Source organism: Thermobia domestica, chromosome 15, assembly GCF_964235325.1.
Source record: "Thermobia domestica chromosome 15, izTheDome1.hap1.1, whole genome shotgun sequence".
Classification (NCBI taxonomy): domain Eukaryota; kingdom Metazoa; phylum Arthropoda; class Insecta; order Zygentoma; family Lepismatidae; genus Thermobia; species Thermobia domestica.
This window is the reverse complement of record NC_137468.1, coordinates 101817379-101844057: the sequence shown is the minus strand read 5'-3', so window position 1 is coordinate 101844057 and position 26679 is coordinate 101817379. Positions and strand designations below refer to the sequence as shown.

General features: G+C 33.8%; 1 protein-coding gene across 2 annotated transcripts in view; it reads left to right on the top strand.

Moving 5' to 3' along the window:
• Positions 1-26679, top strand: part of LOC145671166 (sperm-associated antigen 6-like) — a 51704-nt gene that overhangs the window by 2729 nt on the left and 22296 nt on the right. Inside the window, exons 1-2 of one of the 2 annotated variants that reach the window (XM_081740004.1) lie at positions 9496-10627; positions 13903-14165. In XM_081740004.1, coding sequence (XP_081596130.1) covers positions 14079-14165 — 87 coding nt within the window. In that variant the 5' untranslated portion in view covers positions 9496-10627; positions 13903-14078. Of the gene's footprint in view, positions 1-9495; positions 10628-13902; positions 14166-26679 lie in introns of those variants that run through there. The other variant, XM_081740003.1, reaches the window with a different exon arrangement.

Genomic DNA, 26679 nt, shown 5'->3' with positions numbered 1-26679 from the left:
ATGAAGGGAGTTCCTTTCAAACATAGCGAGAAATTAGAAAATTCTTGCACTCTTCACTCATTTGTACCTATATTTGATCAGTGAGGTTCTCGTTTATTCGGACGCTCTCGTTTCCACTTTCCCTCTGTATCCAGTGGTGCAACCACAAATTTTCGTTTGAAGGGGCAAGTATCAGTGTCATTGATGGATATTATAAAGTTCTGCTTGTGCAGGTGTAGGTAGAGCATAGGTGGAGCAAATTACAGTACGGAATCGTTTCCCACTACCGTTTATTTTATTACAAAATCCTCTATAAACTGTATTTTACAGAAATACTACAATAATGTAACTTCTCTAATATTAGATAGGAATGTCCCCAATATTTGACGGTATCGGGAAGGATTCCTCAGTAGTGAACTGCGTGGGGGGGGTGTAGGACACTCGCTGCTCCACTGCAAACAGAGAGAGGTTAGAGATCTCGACAAAGCTTCATTGGAAGCAAGGCCTAGTTGTGATTAGGAATATCTTGCTGCTCCAGTGCAAACAGAGAGGTAAAATTTCCCACAGGGCTCCACTGCAAGCCAGGAGAAAAAGGATCCTTATCTTCACTGCAAGGTAGGACCCTGGTCCTAGTATCTGGTGAAATAAACCTCGACAAACCTACTTCCTGCACATTACGCTATCACTCGTAATGGCGGAAGTAACACTCGATGGCTTTAGCCAAAACCTGTTTTATAGAAATTTTCACTTCGGTCAGACTCCTCAGTGTTCTTTTTTTCCAAATAATTCAGGTTAACACCAATTAGTAATTTATACTAGGTTTAGTTCCGAGAGATTATACTTTTGGTTACAAAATTTCTATATTTTAAGGAGCCGACCTAGCCATCGTTCTTTTTACATTGTAAAACGGCGTTTCACTGCGTCATCATCCTCGCGTCACCAGACCTTAATAAACGCGTTTTTAAATATTATATGTTCGACTGTAATTAACACAATTTTACCATAAATACATATCGATACAAGAATCTAACCTTAAAGATCACGAATATTTATATAGGTTTCCAATTTCTAACTTACTGGGGATCACATTTGATAATTTAGAAATACCTGTTTACTTCTGTCTGGTGATTATTTCTCCTCACCATGGCTACGATTCAATCACAACTGCTAACAAACCGCCATTTTATGCTTTTTAGCATTTCTTTTTCGTCAAAGTGATTCGAATGCCCTCTTGCGGGAATAACCAGAAATGATCATTACGTTCTTAACAGAAGAATGACGGAAAACAACAAAATAACGCGAGCAATTAAATTTTCTCTAGCCAAAGACTTGTTTTGGATTGTTATTTCAATAAGGTAAGGTAAATTGAAGTAGAATAAAAGTGTAAAATAAATTTTTTTACTATATTAAATTCTAACCTGAGTTGAATTATTACAGTAACGCGAAAACATTGTAAAAAGAAACAATTCGAAATTTTGTGATAAACTATCGGTGTGTTTGCGTATCTCATATGTGTTTTGCATATCGCATATAAAACTAATAACTCTTTTGTGCCATTTATTTCATTGGCAGCGAAACAAATTAACATAAAAAAAACGAATCTTTGGAGGCACTCGGGTGCAGTATTACAATACACGAACCAACTTCAACTTTAACGCTGCATGAACAACGGGTAAATATTACAATCCGGGAGCCAACTCAAATAGAATGTAAACAACCGTTAATCGGTCTGTTACATTTTTCCCGGCGGCTTTAAGAAAAAAAATTTTTAAACTACTTAAAACGTTAACATTTAACTTTTGGTTTTTTTTTTACTATTTAAAGTCTTTCATTAATTCTTCTCTCTTTTCTGGAGAGCAGTTGAACAATTTTATATTTGATAAATTTTGAGTCGGCACTTCTCTCCCCTCCAAATCTTTTAAAGAAACAGAATTGTGATGCACTCGAGTCACAACAAAAGGCCCCGTGAATACAGGCATGTACTTGTGTGTGACCCTCTTAAATGCATCCGATTGAAAATGGGTTTTAACCATCACCAAGTCCATTTCCTTAATTTCAATCACATTATTTTGCGACTTTCGTTTTCTTTTGGATAACAAACGGGGTTCCACCTGAATATGCCGTTTAGAATTTTCTACTGGTTTCAATTCAGAAGGCCATGGAAATTTTTCTCGAAATCTATCAGCAGCCGAGAAAGAAATGAACACCTCAGCAGGCGTACATCCAATGGTACTATTATAAGAATAGTTTAATAGGTCTTGTGCTACTTTTAGCACTGTTTTCCATTTAGTGTGGTTATGGCTGCACAATAACCGAATAATTCGATTGAGTTCTCGATGCGAACGTTCCACTATGCCATTCCCAGAAGGGTTGTATGGCGAGACCAAGATGTGTTGAATTTGGTGATCATTACAGTAAGTCTTCCACGTGTTCGAGAGGAACTGTGGGCCCTGGTCGGATATAATAAAATTTGGATAAGGGAAGAGGTAGAAATATTCTTTTTCTAACGTCCGAACAATCTCAGCAGTTGTGGCAGTCCTTAACGGCAAGTAGCACAGAAACCGTGAATAGACATCAACAATTGAGAGGATGTAGTAGAATCCATAACTACATGGCAATTTTCCCACGAGATCTATGCATAATTTGATATGTGGCTTATCTGCCTCAATATGTAGATCCTCACGAGCAATAATTCTATTGGAGAACTTCATTCGGGCACACAATTCACAATTATTGATAAAATTTTGAAATGTACGTTTTTGTCCTTTCCAGAAAAACAATTCTTGAACTAATTTCAAACATTTGCTAACACCAAAATGCCCCGTTTCATGAACTCTCCTAATCGTTCTCTCAATTAATGACTCCGGGATTACCAGCAGCCAATGTTTCGTTTTTAAATTTTGAACATATACCAAATTATTTACTAACCGAATTCGAGATTCAACATCGTCTAACATTTTCGCTTTTAATTCATTACAGTACTTATCACCCGCTTGCATTTGCATCAACTCATTTACAGTGAACCACGCACTTTCATCATAACAAATAAAATTAACATGATACTCTTCAGGTTCGGCAGGGAGTTCTGGAGTATTGCGACTCAATATGTCGGCTATTTTATTGTCTACTCCCTTAATGTGCTCGAACCGAAGATCGAACCTCTGTAACTTTAACAAAATTTTTGTGGTTCGGGGATCTAAGTTCTGTAACGTAAAAGCGTATGTTACTGCGCTGTTGTCACAATGGACCGTAACTTTCCTACCTAAAATATAGTACGAGAAATGTTCGCACAGAAACAATACTGCCAGCAACTCCAGTTGGAAGATCGAATAGGAAACTTCATATAACTTTAATTTTCTACTTGCATATCCGATAACAAGAAGCTCTCCAGTATCATCATACTGAGCCAGATAGCCAGCCAAATTTTCTACCGACGCATCTGAAAATAAGTGAAACGGTTGGTCGAAATTAGGTTGACTGAGCGCTGGAGGCTCACTCAACAATTCTCTCAATTGTTGGAATCTACTCAGCAATTCCTCAGTTAGACAATATTTCTTGTCTTTCTTTAACAAATCGAAAAATGGCGCTGTTAGAGCGGCGAACTGAGGAATGAATTTTCTTCGCCAGGAAAGGATGCCTAAGAAGGACCGAAGTTTCTTAGTTTTCGGTATCGGAAAATACTTTATCGCTTCATTTTGCTTGGGATTCGGCTTTAATTCCTTCCCATTCACAATGTGTCCCAGAAATAAAATTTCAAACTTGACGAACTGACACTTCTTGAAATTTAGCGCAAAATTTCCAAAAGTTAGAATTTCAAAGAGTTGTTCTAAATGGATAAAATGTTCGTCAAAAGTAGAACTAAAGCACATTAAATCGTCAAGATACACTACAACAAATTTTCTAGTATCTAGTCCAAAATATGAATTCATCACATTTTAGAAGATACTAGGACTAGACTTTAAACCCATTGGTAGGACACATAATACATACTGTCGGCCTAAATATATAAAACTTGTGGATGCGAAGGAATCAGGATGCAGTCGAATACCATAATATCCCGTTGTAGCATCCATGGAGCTAAAGATTTTAGCCCCAGAGATGCGAGTAAGAATCTCATTGATGGGTTCGACTTGTATTTTCGGACTTACGACCTTTAAATTCAGTAATCTGAGGTCGATTACAGGTCTCACACCCCCAGAGGACTTCCTCACGCAATGAATTGGATTGCGATAACTGCTGGGATGTTCTTTGGCTATCCCCAACCTTATCCATTTATTCAATTCCTCCTCAAACTCTTTTTGCATATCTTGAGGGATTGGATAGATCTTTCCGACCACAGGTTCTTGGTCTGTTAATTCTATTTTATAAGGTTCGCATCGAATAGGTTTGGGATAGTCGCAAAATAAGTGCTTGAATTTAAGGAGCAAATTTTCTAATTTCAATTTTGTATCATCATCTAAATCATCGCGACCCTTAATGTATTCTTTGATTTCCAATTCAGAAATCTCACCGTAATCTCTACATTGGGCATTAGAAGAAGAAAGAATTTGGTTAGGTTCACGTAATTCCAAATTAGTATCTAAATGAACAAGGAGCACCTTTGGATAGGAAATATCCAAAGTTACTTCTTCCTCATTATTATTTTTCAAAACTAATTTTCTGTTATGACTATCCAAAGTGACCCGAAACTTAGCGAAGAATGGCGAGCCTAATAATAGTCCAGCTTTCATGTCTTTAACGACAAAGACTGGGACGTTGAAAAGATTATCTTGTATATTTAAAGTTAATTCAAGCAATCCCTTCACAGGAAACTTGTCTTTACCTGCAAAAGCAGTCAAATGTACACTTGGTACTGGTTTGAGCTTTGCCGAACGAAAAGAATTTTGAAGGTTTTGCCAAATATCATAATTGAGGAGGTTCAGCTCTGCCCCAGTATCAAGGATACATTTAATTTGCATTTCCCCCACCTTGCAGTTTATAGAAGGGGAAGGAAATATCTCGAAATCTTGTTTGGACATATTCCCTTCTTCTTCCTTTAACACAAAATAAGTCAGTAATTTCAACGAAGACTCATTTTCAATCGACACATTTTCTTTCTCAAAAGAATAAGGTTTACTAGCATTTTGATTCGGGGAGAGAAGTTGGTTGGAGCAGCCGTCGTCTCCCCTCAGTGACGACTGCTCAACATGTTTTCCGAAACAACTACCGGATTTGTCGGTTCCGCAGTCACCGAAGGATACGGTGGACGCAAAGCGGAAGTGACAGTAGTCACTACAGGTAAGCTTTGGGGAAATGAAGAAGTTACCATAGTAACAGAAGGACCTGGCATCATAACCGGTTTCATATTGCTAAAATTGTACATTCCCGGTACAGTATATGGTACTGGTACTGGTACACCCCCATACATCGGAACCGGCTGAATACCGTTCATGGGTCTAAAGTTATTATTTCTATTCTTTTCCCATCCTTGTTTTTGATTTCGGTTTCTTCTCCAGCTATTACGGTATGATCTCCCGTTGAAATTTTGAGGTTTATTTCCAAATTGGGAATAAGAGTTATTTTCTCTTACACTACTTTCACTGCAGGTCGGTTCCGTTTGCACCGCATTGTCGATTCGATTAGTGTTATTAGGTAAAAAGAATGTTTTCCTGACCTGTGGTTTTCTCGGTTGAAATTTTAAACTACCCTGATTTCCTAAGGAGGGAGTTGGACTACATTCTAATTCGGCTATTCGTAGCATCAGATCCTGTACTGTGCTAACTGAGCCTAATTTCAAAATTTTCGCTTCTTCCTCAGGAAGGCAATCTAAAATCAGATCCTTCAACTCTTGATCTGAAGGTGAAGTTACTATTGAATTATATCTTTCAACAATATGCCGCACAAACCCTAGCAATGAAGAATGTTTCGTTTTGTCATATCGTAGCGAGTAGAGGTGGCGCTTCTGTGCCCTCTCTAGTCGCTCCGATATGTATTGCAGTTTGAAAAGCCGCAAAAAGTCAGAGAAAGATTTTATCTGGGAGGCAACACTACGATACCAGATCTTAGCAGATTTCTCCAAAACTCGTCCCACTATATACATTCCATCCCTATCAGTGAGAACATACATGTTCATTGTGTGTAAAAGATCATCTAGGAAAATTTTTGCCATTCCCTGGGTCAGTTGCCCATCAAATTTTGGGAAATGATGCAATTCCTTCAAATAGGTTCCTGCACCCCTTTTATACGAAGGATTGTTGTCATTATTTCTATTTTCACAATCTAGTTTAAGCCTATCCTCGGTTTCATGATTATTCACAACAAGATCTAATGGAGGACACCGCTCAGTGCACGATTCGCAACGCGATCCTTTCTCTTTCCTCCTTTGTCTCACTTTCTTATGTTTATGTGAGGGTTTATTCCTAATTTCTTCCACATCAGACGAGGAAGACATCTCGGTCATATTTGTAATTTCCTCAAATCGACTTTTATCTAATTTTGGAACTGAAGGTTCCCTAACATCCTGACAACTTCGTTCATTATTAGCCAAATTCTCTTCAAATGGAAAGTTTTCATTATTCGCATTTACACCATCCGATTCAAGTATCTTTTTCAGAGTATCGGTGTTCCGCTCACATCGTTCCCGATTTTGACGATACGCGTCGACCATGTCACGTTCCAATATCTTTATCATATTCACGGTCTGTTCGTTTACATCCCGGAATTTCCTATATTCATCAATTTGTCGCTCTTTGACACCTTTCAATTCAGATTCAAATTTGGAAGTTATATTCCCGAATTGGGTTTTCAACACTGACACTTCTTTAGTAGTAGCTTCTAATTTACAATTCACATTTTCATTAAATTCACTAACATCTACGGTTACTTTATCTAAATCTAACCTAAGACTAGTCATATCCTGTTTTACATTATTTACTTCCATCATACAACTATCGCGTACATTTTCTACGGTTTGTCCTAAATTAGTTTTCGTCTCATCAATTTCAATTCTTAACTTAGATATTTCGGTTTTTAATTCCCCTTTTACTGATACAAAAGATTCTTTCAAGGACGAAATTTCACTACTCATCTTATTCAATTCAGTTTTCATTTCTGCCTTTAAATCATTCTTGTTAACGGTCATCTGATTAATCAGTTCTACTCTTACTGCTGAAACTTCAGACTTTAGTTCCTTCCGTACCTCAGAAACCTCAGACTTTAGTTCTTTAATTATGTCCACTAACTTATCTAGAAGCGGACCTCCACCAATTTCAATTTCTGGAGCAACTTTCTTTGGGTTTTGTGTACGTCTCACTTCCTCCCCATCTGATTCTACAGATTGTTTACCTACACAAGTTGCACAATACCAATTTTCCTCTGAGTGTCTTAACACTTCTTGTTCCTTTTCCGGTATATTTAAACAATTCATATGATACCATTTGTCACAACTCTCGCAACAAATTGCAATCGCGTTCTCAACACTATTTGCACCATTACAACAACTATATTCTTCAGTCTCATGCATTATATCTGTTTCACTCATCTTACATCATATTAATTGGGTCACGCGTTTAGCAACTCATCATCGTTATATCCACTCATTATTTAACTTTCATCTCGGTTAGCACACAAAACAGGATACTTTATCAAGTAAACAACTATCCTAAAGCTGAAGTCGCCAATTTATAACATTCGTTTTTATTCATAATGTCTTAATGTTAAAGTAAATAGAATCCTGGCTGAGGTAAGCCAATTTATAACACACCAACTTTACGGTCATAAAAGTATTATAGCTAAGGGGTCGCCGATTTATAACAGTCTTTTCCAGGGATGAGAAAATCTCAAGAATAAACCAATTTATAACAAACCATTTTCTTTGGTTATGTTTTAACTTAAGGTTTAGGTTATGTTAGCAAAAAAAAAAAAAAAATTAGTTCAAGCCTGCGCAACAAATTTTATCAAAAGATTCCAAATTCTTGTTAAGTGGCCAATCGAAATGAAAGAAGACTCAACGTCGTTAATTTAAATTGAATGAAAAAAAAACTTACATATGCTTAACCCTATTAGCAGTATTCGAAATTATAAAATTGAAATTTGGTCGTGATTGTTTATTGGTGCCAATAAATCAACAGCTACATTGTAGTTCTCCAAAGCAACAGAATAGAGTCTGTTAGATATTTGCCTACATCGCAGTACGTTCAAACAATTACGATATTATGTTACTACATTGACTTAAATTCAAAATTGTATCAATTTTCATATTTCAATATCTTTACAATACATACTCAGTTCGTGATCACTTAAGAATAACAGTCCATATGCTCTAATTATTCATTTAACAAAATGACATTATCATTACTAAAATTATTATTAAGTAGACGTTCATTGTTTATAACCCTGTCATTAATTTAAATGAGGCGACAACATAAGCCCTACATGACTGCTACTACATTCTCGTTATACTTTAGAACAATCAAGTAGCATGTATCAATCGTACATAATACATCTACAAAAAAAAATCTACTATTAATGAGATGATATATTTACAAATGAAAAAAAAATGCTCTACTTCTACTTCTCTATGCCAGGGTTTACATATTTTATGAGAGATTAGAACGTCATTATCAACATTATTATCACCTTTAACTTCACAATATAATGTCATTAATTTTCAAGAGCAATGGATACACGATAAGATTCCGGATTGTGTTTAAGAACGACAAACTTGATAAATGTAAATACGTATATGTTTATCAGTAAAGTCGAGCGTCAGTTAGCTACGTAGATTTTCGATGAGGCAAATATGTAAGAAATTCGCATTAATGGCACCTTTAAACTAAACATGTGCCCAAGACAGACTTGCACGGAAGCATATTCGAACAAGATTTTAAATATATAGAAAAAAAACTACAACTGGAGGTTAGCTGAAATCTGCACAGATCAAGTATGCACTCGCATATCATGAGACAACAACAATGCAAAACCGGTATATTTACTATCCTAAATTACCAAAACCCTTTTCACATTTAAGACCCGAGTCATATGGACGAAATCATTTTTCAACATATAAAATCTAATTTCTTAACCTACATAAAGCCCTAACCTACGCAATTGGAAATACATGTAAAAAAAAAATCGCGAAACAGAATAACAAGACATTATTTCACCGTAAGCACACAAGTTCAATTTACCTAACCTAAACACGCAATTAAAATATATATTCCCCGAAATATATCACAAGACAACACTAAAGTACATTATTTAACAGCAAGCACACAATTTCAATTTACGTAACCTAAGCAAGCAGTTGAAATATTATGTTCCCGAAATATATCACAAGACAACACTAAAGTACATTATTTAACAGTAAGCCCACAATCTGATTTCCTAACCTGACAATCAAAATAGATGTATATTATGGGACACGTTAAATTTAAGTCTTACCTAACCTAAGCAACCTAAACACATTATTTAATAAGGCACACGTTAAAAATGACATTTCAGAGCAAGAATATTACTTAATCTAACAATAAAGAAAACCGTATCAATTCTCACATGGAAAATATTAATATCAAGCGGTGCGCTTAAAGTAAAGTTCACCAACAATTTTTGATGTTGATCACATATTCTTATGATATCATTCTATTGAGTGGTAACGAGATGAGCTGTCTAAACGCGTAACGCCTTTTACTTTAACTATACATATTTATTTCGAAACACTCCATTTGGTGAATTTGTGATTCTGTCTATAATCGGAACAAGAAGAGAATAAATAAATGGATTAATATTACCAAGTGAGTGTTCCTACAGAATAGTTTCCCGGTCCTTGCCACCTGGATTCCTAGCTTCACAGGACAGAATAGGTTACCAAACCTATTTATTCACACGTCGAAATCAATTTCCTCAGGTATCAGTTCCACGTCCTATTGAATATGGGACCCTGGTCCTAGTATCTGGTGAAATAAACCTCGACAAACCTACTTCCTGCACATTACGCTATCACTCGTAATGGCGGAAGTAACACTCGATGGCTTTAGCCAAAACCTGTTTTATAGAAATTTTCACTTCGGTCAGACTCCTCAGTGTTCTTTTTTTCCAAATAATTCAGGTTAACACCAATTAGTAATTTATACTAGGTTTAGTTCCGAGAGATTATACTTTTGGTTACAAAATTTCTATATTTTAAGGAGCCGACCTAGCCATCGTTCTTTTTACATTGTAAAACGGCGTTTCACTGCGTCATCATCCTCGCGTCACCAGACCTTAATAAACGCGTTTTTAAATATTATATGTTCGACTGTAATTAACACAATTTTACCATAAATACATATCGATACAAGAATCTAACCTTAAAGATCACGAATATTTATATAGGTTTCCAATTTCTAACTTACTGGGGATCACATTTGATAATTTAGAAATACCTGTTTACTTCTGTCTGGTGATTATTTCTCCTCACCATGGCTACGATTCAATCACAACTGCTAACAAACCGCCATTTTATGCTTTTTAGCATTTCTTTTTCGTCAAAGTGATTCGAATGCCCTCTTGCGGGAATAACCAGAAATGATCATTACGTTCTTAACAGAAGAATGACGGAAAACAACAAAATAACGCGAGCAATTAAATTTTCTCTAGCCAAAGACTTGTTTTGGATTGTTATTTCAATAAGGTAAGGTAAATTGAAGTAGAATAAAAGTGTAAAATAAATTTTTTTACTATATTAAATTCTAACCTGAGTTGAATTATTACAGTAACGCGAAAACATTGTAAAAAGAAACAATTCGAAATTTTGTGATAAACTATCGGTGTGTTTGCGTATCTCATATGTGTTTTGCATATCGCATATAAAACTAATAACTCTTTTGTGCCATTTATTTCATTGGCAGCGAAACAAATTAACATAAAAAAAACGAATCTTTGGAGGCACTCGGGTGCAGTATTACAATACACGAACCAACTTCAACTTTAACGCTGCATGAACAACCGGTAAACATTGCAATACGGGTAAATATTACAATCCGGGAGCCAACTCAAATAGAATGTAAACAACCGTTAATCGGTCTGTTACATCAGTACACAAGTCAAGATGTTTTAACGATAACACGTAAATAAATACAATCGGTTTATTACTTCAACATTTTAGTACATGCATGAAAAAAGACGAAAATGCATAATGGGTCCAAATGGACCCGAGTTCCTTATGTATAAACTCCAAACGAGGACCTTAAGAGGGTGTTCAGCAGAGCTGAGTCCTTATTGGTGCAGTAAATAAAAAAATACTAAACTTTTCAGCACCCACGGAGTTGAGTCCATAGGTCACGGTGATGAGATAAGTTAAAACGGAGTTGAAAAATTGCTATGGAGTTGAGACATGTGATACATCTGCGTGACAGGTTTTACTTTATAAGCGATTAAGGTTATAATTTACACAAAAAATCAGAATAATTTTTGTAATTTAGGATATATTCTCCTTATGTTGAATAAAATAATAACATAAATTAGATGACATGTAATTTGTTACCCAAAAATACTCCAGAAAATACTGTTTTTAAACATATGAAAATATATCTAACGAAGGTACCAAAATTGAATATATATATATATATATATATATATATATATATATATATATATATATATATATATATATATATATATATATATATATATATATGTGTGTGTGTGTGTGTGTGTGTGTGTGTGTGTGTGTGTAACGTATAATAATAAGAAAAAAGAAATACACATATACTTATCAAATATTGAAAAAGTATTGCGCTTTCGATGTGTTGACTTGATCACACGGAGAGGCCGACAGACGGTTCACATAATCTTACAAAACAAATGAAGTCGTCATTAAATCTGTCTTACTGTCTACTTCATTTGTTTTGTAAGCTTATGTGAACCGTTTGTCCTCTAAGTGTGATCAAGTCAACACGTCGGAAGCGCAATACTTTTTCAATATTTGATAAGTATATTTGTATATTTGGTGTATATATATAATAATAATCCCTGAAAAGAAAACAATTAGCTGAAGATTTAGTAACTCCTTATAGTCAGAAGTTTTGATCAAATAATAGTAGATGCGGGAATTTTTAAAGTACTTTTAAAAGTTAAAAAATAACAATAATAATTTGATTTTCACCTGGATACCACTCATCAGAGTATATAACTGCAACCAAGTTTCTTTTCTTCCATATTCACTTTCAAATGATCGGCCACAGTTGCCATCTAATAAAGTTGATACGTTTATTGCTTCTAGTACACAATTGCTTAGAAAAAGAAGCAACAAATGCATCATATGTTGGAGATGAATTTAGAACACCTAAATGGTGCATGCATAGCACATATTGTGCTGTTACGGTATCTGAAACAGTATGTACTAAAGGACGTACCTAGAACATGATAGATATCATGCATAGCAATCTTGTGCTGTTAGGGTATCTGAAACAGTATGTACCTAAAGGACGTACCTAGAACATGACAGATATATGTCTCAAATGACGACATAAAACCAAATGACTGTTAGAATGCAAAACTGAGCCAGGTATATAAATGCTATGTTTGTGGTACATAGTTGCAAATATCAATTAGGTGTAACAAGTACCTAAAACTGTAGGTAGCTGAAGTACATTCTGAGCACATGAATATCATATGTGCCAAGTATCGGGTATCTAAAAAGTAGCTGGGACACCTAAATGGCACATGCCTAGCACATCTTGTGCTGTTAAGGGATGGTACGTGGACCTACAGTTTAAGTTGAAATCCGAACCACCGTAAAGCGTTAAAATTTCAAGGAATCAAACCGGGAACCCCATAAAGCATTCTAAGGAAATAATAGATTGCATATTACATCATTCCCTATGATGTATGCATTACATTGGACTTATTAACATCACAATATATCAAATATATTTTAGGTTACTGTGCTAAAGGACTATTAGATTTTAACTTATAGAACAGGGATGAATCATTAAACTTCTTTTTTAATATTAGGGATTAATACTAATGTTATTTTAATTTTAAAAACATATTAACTACCATATGCTTTTAGTAGGCAGTTTTATTGTCAGTATTCAAATAGAAATGGTTTTGTTTCTCGTGCTATGAACATAAAACAACAGCTTCTTGTGATTTTTAATAGAACTACTTATTCGATGTTTTGTGCATTTTAATGCAGATTTACATCTATCCACGTAAGAGCTACGTATTAGAAACCTGAATAAACGTTTGCAAGGAGTATTTAGATATTTACAATACACATGTAGTGCAAAACATATTTCAATTTCTTCTCTTATTTATTTGGATAATGTGTGCAGTATATAACTCCATACTTTAACATCAAGTACATGCAAACAATAATGTAGATTTATTGTTTCATCATGGTTTACTTTTGCTCTGATAATTCTTAGTACATAATATTATAAGCTTAACTTATTATGAGAGTTTCAACTAAGCATACGTGTGATATTAAAAAATCTTAGAAAATATTGGATTTTAATAACTAAAATAGCTTGTTTAACAATATTTACTTGTGCACACTTCAATATGTTGATAGAATGAAGACATGTCATATAAGTTTTATCTAAATTTACTTTGGGAACAATTCTATTCGTCTTTGAACGAATATCGTCCAGTAATTGTGCGGTGTTTTACTTTTATTTTGTAAAATATCTTCTTTACGATTTTTCTTTATAACAATAATTGTACTTCTTGTGATGAAAGGTAGGTTTAATATTTTGATGGTTATGTCAGGGTCGTTTGTGTATACGTGAAGATTTATGAAAACATGATACAATCTCTAAAAAGATAATTCCAACTTGTTATTACTTAAAAGCCGGACGTGTTACTTCTCAACGCGATTGTCCTCATAGGTAATCTTAACTGGAACAAACAACGTCGTTCATATGATCACGTTTTACTTATTTCTACTTGTATTGCTTACAGTATTTGAAAACTACCAGAAAGCAAGACTGGCGTTTGTCCAGACTGTAGCCGAAATTGCACAACAAAGCCAGAATGTACAGCCTCTGCATGAAGTTAATGCGATAGTGCTCTTGCGTCCATTATTATCTGATGTTGTTCCTACAATTCAACAAACAGCTGCTGTGGCTATTGGAAGAATGGCTAACCATGATGAGAACGTTGCAAAGGATGCCGTGGAAAAAGATGTCATTCGGGAATTACTTCATTCTCTTCCAAAGCAAAATGTGAGTCAATAAATCATTGCAATAGCTTACTTAGTGCTAAGAAGTTGATAAAGTATTAATCACACTAGATAGATAAGTATTACCAATGCTTTTAGAAAATGAAAAGCATATGTTCATTAATATGAAGAAAAATAAATATTTTAGTTTATTCAGCAGTTTTGTCTTGTAAATCAATGGAGGTGATTAGAAACAAGCAGAACAAGTGAAACAAACTCAGAATCTCCAGGCGTGCAAAATTGTGGAACACAGCCTCTGTCGCCGAGCCGAGCCGTTCCCTGACAGAGATCGGCCACCAAATATAACAATTTTCATTCCCTAGATGATGAGCTATTTGTTCACCAAGTTTCATTCAGATCCGATAGACAGTAACCCAGAAATAAAGTACCACACACAAGCAGCACAGAGCCGAGTCTAACCTGTCAGTAGTATTCCCAGGCATTCATCTAGTCGAGTCAGAAAAACGTTTTAGTGACCCCTGGCTTAGGGCCCAGGATTTTGGTCATGGGGTTGGGGTCCAGGGGTACTTAGGACCATCACCACAAATATTGACAATGAGTTCGTTGGAACAAACTCAAATTTCGGGACGGGCGCATAGGACCACCTTCTAAATTTCGAAACTTGCCAGAACAAAAAAAAAAAAAAAAAAAAAAAAAAAGTAGCATAGGACCAGGGTAGGTACATCTTTAAGTTTCGTTGTCCATTTCGTCTCCTTCTATGGGTAAAAACTTCCCAGAAGTTCCAATTTCGGAGGTTTTAGACTTATTTTATCCTCTTGATGAGGGTTTCGTGTTATATGATCGTGTGGGTGAGTACAAGAGTTCATTTTCTTTCCTAACACATGGATAGGAAAGAAACTTTCTTAAACCTTGGAAAGATTACATTGAACTGCGACTTAAATTCGGGAAGTGTCAAAATATAAAAACTGATAAATGTTCCCTAGGACTTAAATATGTGCCTCTGTAAATTTCGTTGATCCTGCTTGTCCCTTCTATGTGTAAACAATTGTCAAAAATTCTGCTTTGAGAGGTTATTAACCTAATTTATCCTCTTTGATGAGTTTTTGGTTTTTGTTTTTCGTTTTTACAAAATATGGTTATATGGATGAGTACAGGGTTCATTATCTTTTACGGAAATGGAGAGCACGGTGCACTCTCTCAATCACCCCTTAAATTTCGGATTGTCAAAAAATAAAACTAGAGAATTGTTCTCTAGTAGTTGGTCTAGCTTCTTTCTTTTTATGGGTAGGCCTAAATAATTGCCAAAATATAAACGTAAGCAACAAATTTTATCACGGAGTAGGTTATTGATCTAATTTATCTTCTAAGATATAGCTGTATTACAGCACATGATCATATCGGCGAGTGTATACAAAATTTTCAAACGAAAAATGTTCGATGAATTGAAACTAAAGTAATTCATATTAAAGTTTTAAAATTAAAAAGTCCAAACTAAAATAATCAGTGAGTGCAGAGATTTTCAAACTAAAAGTTTTAAAACAAAAATTTTCAAAGTAAAAACGTTATATCATCTGAATCTTCATAACATCTTGTTTATATTGACAAACACAGACTAACTAACATTAACCTTAGGCTACCACACCGTGTGCCTACTTCCGTGACACGTTTTGCCAACTTGATCAATTGTTATGTAACAACAACTTCACACTTTAAACTTTAATCACAACTAATGGTCTGAGGTCACCGGTGTTTGAAATTTTTCTTTCAATTTTAATTTGTTCAATTTTTTCAAACATCAAGGTTCAAGACCAGTTTTATATTACCGAAATTGTGTTAACATTGCATCACATATTTTTTGATGTATTTAATCTGATACATATGACAGTATCATTCACTTATTCGAATTGTCGACTTAAACTTGATAGAAAATTATTAAACCCTATTGACATAACAATTTCACACTTCGAACCTTAGGATTTGCAATCATGGTTCATGATCTAAGATCATTGGTGAAAAAATATCTTTAGTACAAGTTGGTTGGTTGTTTAATAATTGCTTTGAACCTCAGAATAGTGTTCACGACTTATAGTCTAACGCCATTGGTAGAAAGTTTGACGAAATCTAATTATTTATAAACAATACTTTTAAACAAATTTCTTATTGAATGAAAACATAGATTGAATCTTAGATCCATGCAAGATAGAAACGTATGGAAAGTACACCGTGTTCATTACGGCTTGAGTCCTGGGCTGTGGTACCCCTCCCAAAATTTAGAATCCAAAATTAATAAATCTGAATCTGGCTGATACTTGATTGAAATCATCTTAGTACTTAACATAAAAGAGGTATAACAATATCATCAAGGTTTGGGTCTTTCATAAACATCTGATTCAGGTGCCACCTCCCAAAATTTAGGAAGAAAATTTAACATTTTCTTATGACATTGCTATGAATTTAAACTTTGTAAAAATTTTGATGTACGCTGATGGCTATGATAACATCAACAGTTTATTCAAATTTTGGACTTGAAACATGATAAATAATTATTAAAATCAATTAATACAGCAATTTCATGATTTGGACCTTTGGATTTGAAGTTAGGACTTATATTCAATGTCATTGGTTGATCTCACTCATTTCAACTATAACATTGACTTTGATTAATAATTTATACAAAAATACAAAAATTTCAGTGTGTAAATATTTTCAAACTAAAAGTTTAAAACAAAAATTTTCAAATACAATTTCTGAAACTAAAAAGTTTCAAACGAAATTTTCAAACTAAAAGAGGTCAGTAAGTTCAAAAATTCTCAAGTTTCAAAATTTAAACCGAAAAATTTTAAACGAAAAATAAAGAACAAATTTTCAAACAAAAGTTGTCAAACGAAACTCTTTTCCTGCAACTACAAAACCTTTCAATTTAAAATCTAAATTAAATTTTTAACAAAACGAACATTGGCAAGCAAAAAGATTGTGATAAGATAAAATTTCAGGTTAATCTTAAATTTTATTCTTTTTTTTTAACTATTCAATTAACAAAGTAAAAGATTTTCAAATATTGGACTACACCAACGGCTTTAGACTATTAGTCGTGATTACTGTTCTAAGGTTCAGAGTATTAATTGAGCAACCAAACAAATTACACCAAAAATGATTTCCTGTCAATGACGTTGACTATGAGTCATGCGTACTATTCTAAGGTTAAAACTAATAATTTAACAACCAATCATGTTGCGTCAAAAGTATTTTTCCACCAATGACCATAGACTGTTAATCGTGACTGCAAATCCCAAGGTTCTAAGTGTCAAATTGCCGTTTTATTAATAGACTTTAATAGTTACCTATCAGGTTCCAAGTTCAAAGCTTGAATAAGTGATTGATTCTGTTACATGTATCATATTACACAATTCAAGAAATGTGTGAATGTGGTGTCAAAACAATTTCATACCAAGCCTTCGACTCAAACTTTGATGAATTTGAAGTATGAAAAAAATTCAACAGCAAAAAAATAATAATAAATAAAAACAAAAAAATTTCAAACACCAATGACTTTTAACTATGAATTGTATCTGAAGTTCAAAGTGAAGTTGTTATATTCACATATCAATCGAGTGCAAAATTCCAAACAAAAGTTCGAAACTAAAAAATTGAAACAAAATTTAAAATAAAATAAAATAAAATTTTAAAAAATCATTTATCGAAAGATATTGAAACTACGTAAGAATTTTAAGTTTTGAAAAACTTGTATAACTTATAAACCAAACTCTTTAAACTGAAGATAAAAAAACATTTTTTCCATTATGACATAATCCAAGGGCATTTTCAAAAGAATTTTAAAAATTTTTACTCACTTTTTTGATCCTTGAAAGTTTGTTTAAAAATTGTTAGTTAAAATATTTTGTTCAGTAAAGATTTAAAATTTTTTGTTTAAATTTTTTTGCACTTACTAAACTTTTTAATTTAAACACTTTCGTTTGAATTTTTTATTTTTTTGAAATGTTTGAAAATGTATTGCATTCACTGAATTTCTACATTTGAAAAGTTTTGTTTCAACAGTTTGTTTGAAAATTTATGAACTCACTGATTGATTATTTTGGTTTTGAAATTTTTGTTTTAAAATTTTATTTTGAGTTGTTTTAGTTATTTTGAATTTCTCTTGGAAAATTTTCGTTTGGAACTTTTGCTGATTTTGTTGTTTAAAAAGTTTTGTTTGAGAATTTTTTTTACATTCACTGATTTTTTAGTTTGAAAAAAATTATATTTTTGTTTTAAATTCTTAATTTGATTTTTCCAGTTTCATAATTTTTGCACTCAATAATAATGTTTAGTTTAAAAAGTTTTGTATGAGAAACTCGTCACGGATCATCGGGTACAATTTTGAAAATACTCTTTTCATAAAAGAAATGTACCTAATTCAAATTTCCCACCCAATTTTAAAATTTCTGCTAAAGTATCATATTTTCGTGAATTTTTTTAACTCATAGTAGCAAACAAGTTGGACTAACCAAATTAACAGAGAACTATATTTATGTCCTATAGAACATTTACCAATTTTTACATTTCTGAGAATTTCCAAATTCAAGGGTGAGCCAACACACCCCTTCCAAAATTTTAAGAGGTGTACATCATTGTTCCATTCAAGAGAGTAAGTCGATATTTTCATCGATATGATCATATCCTATAATAAAGTTACATTTTACTAGACAAATTAGATTAATAAAATTTAAACTTATTGCTTACTTTATATTTTGACACTTTTACCCATAGAAGAAAAAAGTGGACCTTCCACTAGACAACAATTATCAAGTTTTACTTTTTTGGGCTATCCAAAATTTAAAGGGTGGTTCTATGTATCCTTCTTGAAATTTGAGAGAGAAAGTGCACCGTGCTCCCCATGTCTCATTTGAAAGAATGAATCCTCTACTCATCCATATAATCATACATGGTAATAAAGACTATTTAATAAATTTGGCTAATCACGGGTTGGCAAAAGCCACGTTTAGAAGAAAATTCTTTTACTTTAAAGCGGTCTTTTTTGTTTAAACCAGGTTTTTTGCGTTTAAAGGGATTTCCTTTTTTATTTAAATTACATATGGTCAGAGAAAGTTTCTTTGGTCTTATCTTCTTACGGAACTACGAGTTTCTGAAGAATGGGACCTACAAGTTAAATAGAGATACCAAATCTTAGGCATGTTATGCGTTTTTAATTTTCTTGTAAAACGATATCTTCCGTTTTTTAGTAAATAAAAGAAATCATAATCCCATTTTTTTAAAAATATTTTAAAACGATTTTGTTAGTGCATTTTTAAATTAGAGAAAGTTATTTAAAATGTCACACACAGTCAAGAACACAACTCAGTGATGTAGTTTACTGTTCAGAGAAAGAATACACCAGAATTGCGTTTTTACTTCCCATCTACACGGCATCCCCACCTTATAATTAAGAATAATTTGGTTTTAGCATCTGTCACCATTGCCACGATCAAATCGCAGTTTCGGTCGATCGTGATATACTGAGGTGAGGATCAAAAGCTACTGTGATCTAATAAAAGCAGAACTCCAAATGCTTGTGAATTTTATAAATATGTTCTGCGGCTATTTTTGAACGTATAAAAAAGGATGTGAGACTATTAACCGTACAATGCATAGTGGGATAGATATGGGTCACAGTGATAAATAACCTGTTCTTTCCCATGTAACGATATATAGTTGCTAATACATGTTGAACCAGATTGGGAACGTCCGAAGCTCACTGTATTCCACAGTTTTCGCATAGAGGCACTATTAAACGTACCAGTACTTTCGTTACTCATTTTTGCTCTCTCTTGCAAAACTATTTTTTCACATAAAATAAAAAAAATATGCGTTGTAGGGTTAAGAGATGCAATCTTCATTAAAATACAATTAAAAAGCAACAATGATTTGTGTAATACAGTTGGTTGGTTGGATTTTAGTGAAGTGTCTCTTTTAGCACCAAGGTTATATGAGACGAGGACGTGCGGCGTAACGTAAAATTTGAGCCATATGATTTCCCATTGGTTAATGCAGTGGTTCTCAACCTAATTCCTATCACTACCTCATTTTATCACATCCTCTTGCCAGCGACCCCCTTATAATTTCTTGTTTGTAATAAGCTTAAATGGAGTTTTAATATATATCTACCTATTGCGGAGATCTCAGGATAGGGCAAGTTCTGGCTGAAGAGAAGAGAAGAATATACTGGTCTGGTGTCTGTTACTTTAAAAGTAATAATTTCATTTACTACCTGTACATCGTACCTATGCGAAAGTGTTTTTTCTTCCATGATAAACATTAAAACAAAGACAAGAAATCGTTGAAAATGAAATAGTCAGTTGAAAATGACTTAATAATATGCATCACGAAGATTGAACCGGACATTGTTGCCCTAGTGGTATCTCATTACATTTCAATTTTAATCGTATTTCAATATGCAGGTTTTGTTGCATTTGTATATTTCTGGTATTTAATATGCAGTTTTCGTTAGTTTCATACTCTACCTCTTTCATTTAAATTGATTTTTTTAAACAATTTTGCACCTGTTGAAAATGTTTAGTGGACACCTTTTTTTCTTTTCTTTTGTTCTTAACAGTTGTGTGTAAAAATAAAGATATGCATGTCAGAACAAAATTCAAAATAATATTTAAAATATTTTCCGGTATTAGATCCTAATTTGTTGCGTGTGATAAGTTTTATCACATTTTATTTTGGTTATTAAAAAAAAGAAAGAGAAAGAAATCATGTTATCCTAGAGGTTATGTTAAACTTCCGAACACTCGGCATATGCAGCGCCTCTAGAAGAAAACTTTAGAACTACTGAGTTTCGAATGAGCTGCGGGTTACCTAAGCGGCCATTCGGGACGAAATGTAGAACGGGGCATATCGAATTCATACTGGTTCTCTATCTTATATTTAAATTTAATCGGAATACAGTTATTGTTCAAAAGTTCAAGTGATTTAATATCCGAGTTGGTTAAAAGTGATAAAGTTCTCATGAAGTTAATCAAGTGTTATATAATATTATCATTTATATAAATATATAATTGGTGTCTAATAGTGTGATTATTTGCTGGAATTCAGAGGCAATATTGAGAATTAGTTCTCCTGGCTGGTATTAAACGGGAATAATAGTGTCATTGTCTAATGGTGAGTGTTATACTTTTTCATTTAAATACTAGTAATTTGTTCAAATTATATGACATTGAGAGAAATATTAAATGGTTATAAATCTATATGAATTATAGGAGGAATTCAAAAAGTAATAAATTTTCAACGATTTTTTATATTATTAAAGTATTTAGTAATGTCTGATAATGTACCTTTTTTGGTCCTATTTCAACACGTGTTGTGTAGAATTAAAGGAGAATATATTCAAAGCTATTTCATATTAGTTAATATTCATCTTTTGTTATTATAATTAATTTGTATTTTCGATCTTTTTTTGATGGTTCATATTTGTTTTTCTAAATAAAATAAGAAAAGATATTTACCGAATTTTCCGTTATAAAGAACCTGCTATTAAATTACCTATAAAACTGAATAAGACTAGGGTAGTTCGTATGAGAATTATTAATATTTAAATTTAATGCTAAATTTATTCAGATTCCATATCTTTAGCTATAGATCTGATGAAATACCAGTTAATTTCTTTTGAAAGAAAATATAAGTCTAACAACTCTAACCCCTCAAATTCTTTATATAGTTGTCCTGGAACTTAAATCCAGCGGCCCATAACGGCGTCCAGCGAGGCACGTTACAAATTATATTTATCTTTTCCGCTTACCTTCGCGGCCCCCAGGTTGAGAAACCCTGGATTAATGTAATATTTTTTTGTTGAAATTGTTTTGAATTGAAACTAAATATCGCAAGATCTTTCTTTTTACCTCTGAAAAATCTGATAACCTTAAGCTTAAAGTGGGATTCAAACCATTACTGGGTTTGCACTCGAGTGAAATGATTTGAATGCACTCGAGGGTGGGACCTCATGATTACAAAGGAGACGAGTCTTCCGGCTTATCCACGGAGAACCTGATAGAAATACGTTGTACTGATCTTGCATGCTTGTACATATTTTAAGAATCACTTCAGAAGGACAAAACGATACAGAACTGCACAAGTCAAATCACTGCACAGAGTTATACACATTATTAAAATAAATTAAGAATTTCAAAAGATTACAGAGTACAGAAGATCTAATTTAGTACAGGTTATCTCAATGAGTCAGGAATACAATAACCTAATTCAAATTGCATATTAATAAAATAAGTATTTAAAGATATGATAATTTGAGTTAATTCTGGCTCTCAACCATTCATACGCACACATATGCAAGAAATACTTTTGATTTTAATAAAGTATTTACATTGATGTTTCCTGAATTTGTGAATTACGAGGAAAGATCTTACAGAGAATTTGAGATACGAGGAAATTTCACCGTAAATTTCACATGATTTTGGTATTTTGCTTTTAAATTTATTCATTTTTTTTTTTTTTTTTTTTTTGTTTAAAACAATTTTCAAAATATTGTTTAAATCAGCCAAACTTGGTTAATCACTTCAGAAAGCTCAATTTTGGCTTTTTTTTTCACAGAAGGGACAAGCAGGACCAACCAAATTTGTAGAAGTACATATTCAAGTCCTAGAGAATGTTTTCCAGGTTTTTTGACACGTCCCAAATTTAAGGAAGGTCCAATGACCCCTTCCCAAAATTTAAGTGGGGAGCGTCAATGTACCCATGTCTTATGAAGAGAATAGACTCCTCTACGTATCCGTATAACGTAATAATCCCTCATCAAAGAAGATAAATTCGGTGAAAGCTTTCAGTACTTAATTATTTTACGAATTATTATTATTATTATTATTATTATTTTTAACCCATAGAAGGGAATGAAATTTACCACCCAAACTTAGAGAGCTACGTACTCTAGTTCTATACAATCATACCAAATTTTTAATTTTGCTATTTCACAAAACTTAATAAATGATCATTTCCATCCCTGAAACATGTGGACTAATGTACACATTGCCAATATTTTGACGGAATGGTCTTAAGTCCCCTGGACCAGAAACTCTGGGTCCTGAGTCAGAAATTACCAAAACTTCTTGGTGTCTCGACTAGATGAACGCCTAGAGACACTACTCTGTCCGTGGCCTAGCTCAGCTATCAATATACCCACCTTTACTCCTTAGACCAGCGGTCCCAAAGTTTTTCAGACGTGGAGCCCTGTCTGAAGTAAAAGTTTTTTATGGAACCCCAAGAGTGTTAAGTTTTATTTATGTTCTAAATAATATATATATATATATATATATATATATATATATATATATATATATATATATATATATATATATAAGATCTATTATAAATTAAATATCCATGAATAAAATAGAATGCATTTCAATTAATTTATTTAGTAAAAGCAATAGTATAGGAGAACTGGATACAATGTTATTTATTACTGACATCTAATAAAATGATAGAACTATAAAAACTAGTTTGTTGAGATATTTAAAAAATGCTACAACGTTGCATATACACCCTAAGTTAATGTGAACAATGTGCTTGCTTCTTGTGATAAAGGTTGTGAATATCTACACACAATTGGCATTACAAATATCAATTGAAGATGCATAGTGTTTTCTACTTCCAAATGAGTTCGATATTTAGTTTTTGTAACTGTGTACCCCGAAAAGATCGTTTCACAGAGGTATCTAGTATCAAAAGTAGTAGTAAGAGCAATTTAGCTTTTGTATTCAACATCAAAAAAACCTTCTCTAACTGAGCCCAAAATTTGGGGAGTTGTTTTTAAATGGTGACTCACAGTGACTCTCCAAAACCATGTCTATATGGACTTCAAATTCTGCTGCAGTGAGGACTGCTGATTTTTATGTCACTGAAAGTGGGCTTACAATTCACTCAGAATTTTTCCAAATCGATTCCGAAGTGTATCTTAAGAATTATGAATTCAATTTTGAAGCAAATTGCTAAAGTAAAAAGGTGTTCTTTTATTATTGCTGGCAATGATACATCCGTTCTGTTATTTTCATCTGAAAGGTTTGAAATCAATGTGAAACATGTCAGATTCTTATTGTTGACGGTTTCTGTGTAGAATGCTATCTTTCAATTTAGCGCAACAATTTTGTCATTAGAACCGAATATTGTCTTTCCTTTTCCTTGTATGGATGTACACAACCATTCCCCATCATTCAAATAATCTACTAGGATATTGATTTTGTCATTCAAAAGTGAAAAAAGATTCTGTTCGAAGTACAAGTGAATAAAACAATTATTAACCTCGTGACAACCATCCTACTTCTGTGTAATAACAGTAACTCATGTATACTTCACATATCTTCACACAGTATTTTGAGTAGCCTACCCTCCAAAGGTCATATCTTAACTTAAACTCTCTTAACTAAAGTTGATAATTATGATAAAGTTGATAGTTTTGATAGCTTTGTCTAGTATCTCCTTTAATATCGCTGCGATTTTTTTCGTTGCGAGGGTGTGTCCGTGCAATAAACAAAGACTACTTGTGAAGTTTTTGAAACTTTCTTGATTCTTGTAACAACGCCAGCAATATGACTACCATGACCTTTGCACCATCTTTACATACATGAATGCAATTGCCCCACAGTATCGAGTTTTTACTGAAGAAGGCGTTAAGCAGGGGGAAAAGTTTCGCTACCACTTGTAGAGGATGCTGATAGAGGCTTCCAGAAAAGAATATATTTATCAGAAAAACCTGAGAAAATTTCGTACCAAACAAACGCATTAACACAGATAACACGGCAACATCCGTGGATTAATTAAGTTACAGAAAATTTCGTTTGATATGGGAAATTCGAGTATCTTGGATAGATCTTGGATTCGATTACGGACAGCGTTATTCGGTAAGGGTACACTGGAGATGAAGTTCGCAGTTTTTCGTCCATCATGAACTTCATTACTTTCAGTAATAGTGGTTTTATGAGAATTTCAGCAAGGCTATCAGCAAGAGCAAGATCATGATTAACCATTACAATGCTTTCAGTGCTTTCTTGTTGTTTGTCTTCACATGAGATACAAATTTTGCCTAATCTGAATGACATTCATCATGTTTTCTTTTGAAATAGCTTTCTATTTTATTTGCGAGGTTAGAATGAGTTTCGCAATCCTTCTAAGCTTGGTAGGGAACATAGAGCTATGGTCAAAACTTGGTTACACATCACGCACTGTGGACATCCATCAGAAAACTCTTAGTGAATCCCATGTCCAAATATGACTTGCAATACTTTCGTTTTCTAAATCTATCTACCTCTCTCTCTCTCTCTCTCTCTCTCTCTATATATATATATATATATATATATATATATATATATATATATATATATATTTGGTCTAGGAATTAATTCGTGCGGGTGGACAAGAGATGGCGCAACGAACGGAGCGTCCCACAGTTCCGTGTATCCACACATGTGTTGCAAACTCCTGTCATCGCGTATCGTTCGTAGTATAGGGCAGTGGATTAAAGCGTCAACAGCACCAGTTTGTAGTTAAGTGAACATGGCGCAATTTGTGCCTGATAAAGTGTTTTTGCGGGGTGTCCTGCTGCATTACTTTAACATGCAGAAAAGTGCGACTGAAAGTCATCGTATTTTGGTGGAAGTGTATGGTGACCATGCTCTAGCTGAGCGAACGTGTCAGAAGTGGTTTGCACGGTTTAGAAGTGGTGATTTCGGCTTGGCAGACCAAGAGCGAGCTGGACAGCCAAAAAAATTTCAAGACGAAGAATTGACAGCATTGCTCGAGCAGGATTCGTGTCAAACGCAGGAACAACTTGCAGCAGCATTAGGCGTTGATCAAACAACAGTCTTCAAACGCTTGAAAGCCATGGGAATGATTCAAAAGATGTCACATTGGGTTCCACATGAATTGAAAGACAGAGACGTTGAAAGACGAAAAACCATTTGCGAATTGCTGCTTCAACGACAGAGCAGAAAGGGGTTTCTGCATCGAATTATTACGGGTGATGAGAAGTGGATCCATTACGAGAACCCTAAACGAAAAAAGGCCTGGGTGAAACCAGGTGAACCAGGTCCATCACAACCAAAACGAGATATTCACTGTGCAAAGGTTATGCTGTGCATATGGTGGGATATGAAAGGTGTGGTGTACTATGAGCTGCTGCAACCGGGTGAAACTATGAATGGAGAACGTTATCGACGACAATTAATGCGTTTGAAGCAAGCTCTGGCCAGAACACGACCAGAATGGGAGAACAGACATGATAAACTTATTGTTCAACATGATAACGCTCGCCCACATGTCGCAAAACCGGTCAAAACCTATTTAGAAAATGTCGGATGGGAAGTTTTACCCCACCCGCCGTATTCACCAGACGTTGCTCCTTCGGACTACTACTTGTTCGATTGCATGAACAACGATTTGATTGGACAGCGGTTTACTTCTTCAGAAGATATCGAAACATGGGTCTCTGACTGGATCGCTTCCAAGGATGAGGACTTCTTTCGCCACGGAATCCGTACATTGCCTGACAG